This window comes from Callithrix jacchus, chromosome 4 (assembly GCF_049354715.1).
Source record: "Callithrix jacchus isolate 240 chromosome 4, calJac240_pri, whole genome shotgun sequence".
NCBI lineage: Eukaryota > Metazoa > Chordata > Mammalia > Primates > Cebidae > Callithrix > Callithrix jacchus.
The window spans coordinates 143585740-143593796 of NC_133505.1; the positions used below are offsets into that span (position 1 = coordinate 143585740).

The 8057-nt window shown below is 47.8% G+C and overlaps 1 protein-coding gene across 4 annotated transcripts in view; it reads right to left on the reverse strand.

Moving 5' to 3' along the window:
- The window catches only part of MAP3K5 (mitogen-activated protein kinase kinase kinase 5), a 241083-nt gene extending 235632 nt beyond the window's left edge, over window positions 1-5451 (reverse strand). For 2 of the 4 annotated variants that reach the window (XM_078370136.1, XM_035296827.3), the window contains exon 1: window positions 5061-5451. Coding sequence is in view for 2 of the 4 variants with exons in the window: in XM_002747058.7 (XP_002747104.2) it covers window positions 4139-4814; window positions 5061-5153 (769 nt within the window). In the remaining 2 variants the exon portion in view is untranslated. Of the gene's footprint in view, window positions 1-4138; window positions 4815-5060 lie in introns of all 4 variants that reach the window. The other 2 variants (XM_002747058.7, XM_035296826.3) reach the window with 2 other exon arrangements.
- Between the last annotated feature and the right edge of the window lie 2606 nt (window positions 5452-8057).

The window sequence follows — 8057 nt, forward strand, 5'->3', positions numbered from 1 at the left end:
CGGGCCACCTGTTTTTGAGTATGACTTGCAAGCTAAGAATGGTTTTTACATTTTAAAATGGTTATAAAACAAGAAAGAATACTTTGTGAAGTATATGAAGTTCAAATCTCAGTGTCTGTGAATAAAGTTTGGTTGGAACATGGTCATGATCATTTGTTTAGGTCCTGTTTATGGAAGCTCTTGAGTGACAAGGGCAGAACTGAGAAGTTGTGAAAGAGACCTCAAGAAATAAGGCCGCACACCTAATACCATCTGATCTTTGACAAAGTCAACAAAAAGAAGCAATGGGGAAAGGACTCCCTATCCAATAAGGAGTGCTGGCTGGCCACATGCAGAAGAAAATCGGACCCCGATCTATCACCATATACAAAAATTCACTCAAGATGGATTAAGATTTAGATGTAAGACCTCAAACCCTAAGAATCCTAGAAGAAAACCTAGGAAAAGACCTTTCTACATCGGCCTTGGGAAAGAATTTATTACTAAGCCCTCAAAAGCAATTGCAACAAAAACAAAAATGACAAATGGGACCTAATTAGCTAAAGAGCTTCTGCACAAGAGACACTATCAAGAGAGTAAACAGACAACCCTCAGGATGGGAGAAAATATTCACAAATTATGCATTTAAGAAAGGTCTACAAACCAACAAGCAAAAAGAGCAACCCCATTAAAAAGTAGGTAAAAGATATGAACAGACACTTCTCAGAAGAAGACAGATAAGCAGCCAACAGACATGAAAAAATGCTCATCACTAATCATCAGAAAAATGCAAATCAAAACCACAATGAGATAATATCTCACACCAGTCAGAATGGCTTTTGTTAAAAAGTCAAAAAATAACAGATGTTGGCCAGGCTGCAGAAAAAAGGGAATACTTACTTATACACCATTGGCGAGAATGTAAATTAGTCCAGCCACCATAGAAAGCAATTTGGAGATTTCTCAAAGACGGAAGAGCTGAACTACCGTTCGGCCCAGCAATCCCATTACTAGGTATATGCCCAAAGGAAAATAAATCGTTCTACCAAAAAGACACCAAAACCAGATACTGCATGTTCTCACTTGTAAGTGGGAGCTAAACATTAGGTAGATGTAAACTTAAAGATAGGAACAACAGACGGGGAAGACTACCAGAAGGAGAAAAGAGAGGGGGTTGAAAAACTACCTATGGGTACGATGCTCGCCACCTGGGTGACGGATTCATTCATACCCAAAACCTCAGCATCCATCACACAATATATCTCTGTAACAAACCTGAACAAATACTCTGATTCTGAAATAAAGGTTTTTTTAAAGTTGCAAAGTCTAAAATATTTAGTATCTAGACCTCTACAGAAGTTTGTCAATCCCTGATGGAGGAAGAACAAGCCATCTTAGAAGTCAGAAGAAAATCAGTTCTACTACCATCAAACTCCACAGCCCTTAGTTTAGAAAAACAAAGGGAGGCTGGGTGCAGGGTTCATGCCTGTAATCCCACTTTGGGAGGCCAAGGTGGGTGGATTGCTTGAGGCCAGAAGTTTGAGACCGGTCTGGGCAACATAGCAAGACCTCGCCTCTACAAAAAAATAAAGTAAAATAAAAATAGCCCAGTGTGGTGGCTCATGCCTATAGTCCTAGCTACTTGGAAGGCTGAGGCAGGAGAATCACCAGAGCCCAGGTGTTCCAGGCTGCAGTGAACCATGATCATGCCACTGCACTCTAAACTGGGCAACAGAGTGATACCCTGTCACTAAATAAAATAAATAAGACAAAAACAAAGAGTTTGGATGAAACTGATGCACCTTCATTCTGTCACATTTTCATGCTTTCATGCTGAATAAGAAGGCACTCATCCTTGGAGTTCATGCCAACCAGATGGGCAGAGGGTTAAACTGAGGCCTGTCTAGTTTGAAAGAAGCAGTAGGAAGGGACAGAGCTGGCCCAGGAACAAGAAGCTTCCCAGAGCATGCCCTCTCCACTATTCCATATGTACCTAAATGCCTGGTAAGATCTTTGCCAGCTCACTCACCTGATTCCAAGATAGTAAGCTTCCTTGATTCTGAGAGTAACTCAGCCCACCTAAATGGAGGAAGCAAGGACCAAGCATGATCTTTTTTTTTTTTTTTTTTTTTGACAAGAATCTCACTCTGTTACCCAGTCTGGAGTGCAGTGGTACAATCTCGGCTCACTGCAACCTCTGCTTCCCAGGTTCGAGAGATTCTCCTGCCTCAGCCTCCCAAGTAGCCAGGACTATAGGCATGTACCACCACACCCGGCTAGTTTTTGTCTTTTAAGTAGAGACAGGGTTTCACCATGTTGGCCAGGCTGGTCTTGAACTCCTGACCTCAGGAGATCCACTTGCCTTGGCCTCCCAAAGTGCTGGGATTACAGGCGTGAACCACTGTACTGGGCCCAAGCATGACCTTTCAGGGTCAGCCACCTGTAGTAGAATCCTGCATTGGCCACTTACTCCCTATGAATCCCAGGGCCAGTTAGGGCTCTCTGGGTTTTCCCACCTAAGAAGGTAAGTACTTCCTTCACAGGCTTGTTTGGAGGATTCAATGAAATACACTCAAACTGTCAGTTTCCTTGTAATCATTCTCACTCCCTTTCCCAGAGGCAGTGTTTGGAGAGTAACAGAAAGAAAGCATTGTTAGGAAACTTTCTTTCAAATTAACTTAGAGTTTAAGATTTTTTTTCTGGAGTCCTAGAAAAAAACACCCAATCAGTGCAATAAAAATAGGCTCAAGTGTTCAGTTGGGTATTTTCCTCTCATATCTTAGTTCTTTGAAGCTTCTTCCAAATTATAATCCAAAAATAAGAGTGCCATAATTTTTAGAAAAGTTATGTTGATGTAACTTTTATAGCAAGCTACCCAAAGAATCAAGCTATAATATATTATATCCATGCTTAGTTACGAAGACCAAAACTATTTTTAAAATACCAGAACCAGAAAGTCCTAGTTTATTTAGTCTGGCTTCTTTAACATGAAGTTCTTGTTGTTCTTAAAATATTCAGCTTTGGCTGAATTCCAAGACTGACATAAGCCTACTTCAGGTGCTTGGAAGGGGCTGAAGAGAATCAGAACTGAAAACAAAAATGGAAAATAAAGCTTTTTATGTGATCACAAATGCAAGAAGTGTATTGTTTTGAAACCAATGAACCAGGTTTTTACCCACAAATTAAACATAAACATGTATATATTCTCAACACAGGATATACAGGGGGCTAAAGGTTAATTTCCATAACATGGTATTAGTCCTAACATTTGTTAACAGGCAGCTAATTGCTTCAGTTACTAGAACTGCCTTAACATTTTCTGAAATCTGAGATAGGTTGAAAAGATACATTTCTTTCATGGATTATGCTAGTAATCACTTTAATGGCCAAACTAATGTTGTTATTAGGATAGCATATGGTTGTTTTAGACAATGTTAAATAATAAACTTTCTAGCCCACCATGTATGGGGCAATAAAAAAAAAAAAAAAGACCCTGGTTCTCTTACCAAAATCCTTACAAAGATACCACACAAGTTCAGTGTAAGTTGTGATGTTATTACCTTTGGAAGCACTGTAATTACTTGGAAGTCCGGGTTAGTGAGATATGAGAAATTCAAGCGACTAAAACTTATTGAAGGTAAGATGAGTTGGGAAGATCGCAACATGGCATGTAAATTAATATAGTTACACTCTGCGTGCAGCTGGCTGTGTGGCATGTCATCGTTCCTGTACTCTCAAAATTACACAGAGAAAAAGAGAACCTCATGTAAAGCCGTCACAGGTATCTGCAGAAGGAAAACAGCGATCCAACCTAACAGAAGTGAAACCGAGATCCTGAATGGAGAAGGAATGACTGGGGCAAACATCTCCCACTGCTGGAAGACAGTTCTTCAGGTTTATCTCAAGGACCCAGGGCTCCGGCTCTGGGCGGTGGGTGGATCCATGGGTCTGTCGCACAAATACACACAGACTCTTACACAAGCACACACGCTCTCCCCGGAGGGGCGAGTGACAGGAGCAGTCACGCAGTGGCGGTCGCTGTCCCCAAAGTGGGGCAAGAAATAAATGCTTCCCGGCCAGAAAAATAAAATGCCCCAAAGACCGACAGGTTAAACATGGGTCCCGACCGCGCGGGATGGAAAAGGGGTCACACACGCACCTGCATTGTAAAAGCGGTCCAGAACCGTGGTTTCTCCAAAGTCGAGTTTCCCAAAATGCAGGGTCTCCAAGGTGGCGCCAACTGCCTCGCACGCCTCCCGCAGGCTCTGCAGGGCCTCGCTCTCGGCCACCACCAGTTGCCCCTGGCTCGCTTCGTTGATCACATATGCCACCGTGGTCCGTCGGCTGCCTCCACCACCAGAGCTGCCCCGGCACCGGGTGGCACTGCTCGCGGAGGAGGCCGCGGGACACCCTATGCCAGGGGCAGCGGCGCTCTCCACGTTCCAGAAGCTGCCCGGCGGCGGTGGCAGCTGGTGCTCCTCGCTCTCGCCTACCGCCGCCGCTCCTCCCCTCCTGCAGATGCCGCCCTCGGGGATGGTGCAGAACCCCGAGGGGGCGAAGGGTGGCACGGAGAAAGTGATGCCCTCGCCCGCCTCCGTGCTCATCTCTCCTGACCGGGATGCAGCGGCGGCGGCGTCCCCTGCCCAGCCGCACCGCCTGGCCAGCCACAGCTCTGGGCTGCTCCGCGCCCGCCGGGCTAAGCAGCTGCCATCGCGCGCCGCGCCCTCGCCGCCGCGCCGCCGCCTCCTCTCCGGCGCCCTCTCCCCCGAGGGCACGCCGCTGCCCGGCGGCGGCTCGCTCCTCCTCGGCGCCTCCGTGGCCGCGCCGCTCGCCGGCTGCAGGGTTTAGAGTACAAGGGGTGGGGAAGCCGGGTGAGCGGGAAGGGACGGAGCTTCCTTTTCTTGGCCGGCTGACAAGTCGGCTCGCAAACCTGCGCCGCGGTGCAGCTCAAGGGCGCCGCGCTCGGGGTGCAGCCCGCCCTCGCCACCCGCCGCGCAGCGCCGCGCAGCTCCTTCCGTCCCGGCCGCTCTGGGAGGGGCCAGGAAGGGCGCCCCCTGGGTGCGGAGCTACCTGGTGCGCACCTTACGGGCGGGCGGGCTCCCACGGCGGCGTCCCGGAACAGCAGCAGCAGCCGAAGGGACCCGCCTCCCTCCTCGGCGGCAGCTCCCCTTCATCGGCTGGATTTCCTCCTCCTCGCCCTGCCTTGCTTCTCTTCGGATCGCCTCCGCCGCGTCGTCCCCGCGCCAGTCTTGTGGCTTCTCGCAGCCGCTCGCCCTCTCCTCCACCAGCTTCTGGCCACCCACTCGACGCGGCCCCGAGAGTCAGGGCCCGCCCCCGGTGAGCGAGTTGCTAGGAAGCTCGAGCCCGGACGGAACCGACCGCGCCGCGGCCCCCGGACCCCAGCCCTTCTCTGAGTGCCCCGCGTGGCGTAGCGTCCCCGTCCTCACCCACCCGGCCCCCACCTAAGAAGACTTGGAGCGCAAGCGATTACTGGGTGGCGCAAAAGTCTCTCCAGCCAATACTCGGTCCTCGGAGTCCGCCCCCGAGGCATTTCCAGTGTTCCCCGCGGCGAGGGCGCCCCCCTCCGGCCCTTGGCGGCGTCGTGGACTGGGACCGTGCGCGGCGCTGGCAGGACAGGCTCGGGGAGGCCCACGTTGCGCGAGGCAGGAGGTGGCAAATAGCGCCCTAGAGCCAGGGCCTACACTGGAGGGTTGTTCATTAGTGGCTGTGGCACTCCAGAAGTGGCAGGCTAAGTTGATCAGGTCGTCCCATGTACTTTTCCTTTTTTAAAATTTCCAGTGGCTCCTGCCGTTATCAGTAATGGGTAGGTAATTGATTAGTGCCAACTGCTGAAGGGTTTAGCATTCTCATGTAGGATCTTAATTCCCCTTCAAGTGCCAGATACTTAAGATAGATAGAAGACGGAGTCTATACCCAACTCCACAGATTATCAGCAAGATGAAACAGGGGAATTACGTGACTTATTCTATTTTTAAACTGCACCAAGCTGGGCAGGGAGGGGAGTACCCAGATTGTTTAAGAGCGATCAAAAAGTACCTACTTATCTGGGGAGGAAAGAATAGATTTGTAAGTTCTCAGAGAACCCCAGAATGCTATAATTGTTAAGAAAGCCAGCGCAAGTTACAATTGAGAAACAGGTTTTGTACTTCCAGTCTCCAGGAACTGAGACTAATGAGTCCTGTGAAAAAGGGAGAAGAAAGTGTGAATGACAGTTTTTTGTGGATTTTGTTTTGGTTTTGGTTTTGTACTTGTTTTTTGTTTTTTTAAGTCGGAGTTTTGCTTTTTTTTTTTTTTTTTTTGAGACAGAGTTTCACTCTTGTTACCCAGGCTGGAGTGCAATGGCGCAATCTCGGCTCACTACAACCCCCGCCTCCTGGGTTCAAGCGATTCTCCTGCCTCAGCCTCCTGAGTAGCTGGGATTTCAGGCGTCCACCACCATGCCTAGTTAATTTTTTGTATCTTTAGCAGAAATGGGGTTTCATCATGTTGGCCAGGCTGATCTCAAACTCCTAACCTCATGATCCACCCACCTTGACCTCCCAAAGTGCTGGGATTACAGGCATGAGCCACTGACTTTGCTGGCTTTTTTTTTTTTTTTTTTTTTAATGTATTAACTTTAGATATGTTTCTGATGTTAGGAACCCAAACCCCAATACAATGCTGAAATGCTGCTTCTGGCTGGTCCTGAGACTCTCCCTCTACCTAAAAGTCACAGTTTAGCTAATTTATGTTCCTTAGCATGAGATAATGAGGAATTAGCTGGCACAATTCTGGAAGAAAGGACAGGAATTCAGAAGGTAAACCTACAGTCAGAGTTCCCTTTGGCTATGGGATTTTTGTAGATCTGAATGAGGCAGCTGAGAGGCTGAAGTGGTTTTTTGTTTTTGTTTTCCGTTGTAGTTTCACTCTTGTTGCCCAGGCTGGAGTGCAATGACGTGATCTCAGCTCACCGCAACCTCCATCTCCCGGGTTTAAAAGGTTCTCCTGCCTCAGCCTCCCAAGTAGCTAGGACTAAAGGCATGTGCCACCATACCTGGCTAATTTTTGTATATTAGTAAAGATGGGGTTTCTCCGTGTTGGTCAGGCTGGTCTTGAACTCCTGACCTCAGGTGAAATGCCCACTTCAGCCTCCCAAAGTGCTGGGATTACAGCTGTGAGCCACCGCACCTGGCTGTGAATTATTTTTAATGAAAAATAATGGTATTTTGCAAAACAAACAAACAAAATCTTAGAATGGTGTCACCATTGTGCATTTTCAGCAATCTTTTGAAGGGCTGGCTTACTCGATGACAGTGGATTCTCATTTTCTGCTTTGACATTCATGCTGTTGCAGCATATTGTTTTGGTTGAAGGATATGAAGAAAAATCTGGAGAAGTTTCTGAAGTGTAGGAGGTATTTGAAGAAGTACATGAAGAAAATACACCGGGAAGAGTACAGTCATTTCCATTATGAAGGCACACATGAGTTCCTAAAAATCACTGAGCTATGCAAAATAGTGTTTTGTTAACTAATTTCAAGTTTTATTTTAGATTCTGGGGTACATGTTCAGGTTTGTTACGTGGGTATATTGCATGAGGCTAAAGTCTGGGGCACGATTTATCTTGCCACCCAGGTAGTAAAGAAAGTACCCTCAACAGTTAGTTTTTCAACCCTTGCTCCCTCCTTCCTTCCCATTCACAGTGTCTGCTGTGTCCATCTTTATGTCCATGTGTATCCAATGGGACCCTTTTCTGGGAACATCTTAAAACCCACAATCAGAAAGGTGGGGGGGCTATTAGCTGGGCTCGGTGGCTCACACCTGTAATCCCAGCACTTTGGAGGCTGATGCGGGCAGATCACCTGAGGTCAGGAGTTCAAGTCCAGCCTGGACAACATGGTAAAACCCCATCTCTATTAAAAATACAAAATTATCCGGGCACGGTGGTAGGCACCTGTAATCCCAGCTACTTGGGAGGCTAGGCAGGAGAATCACTTGAACCCAGGAGGCAGAGGTTGCAGTGAGCCAAGACCACACCACTGCACTCCAGCTCGAGCAAGAGAGCAAGACTTCATCTAA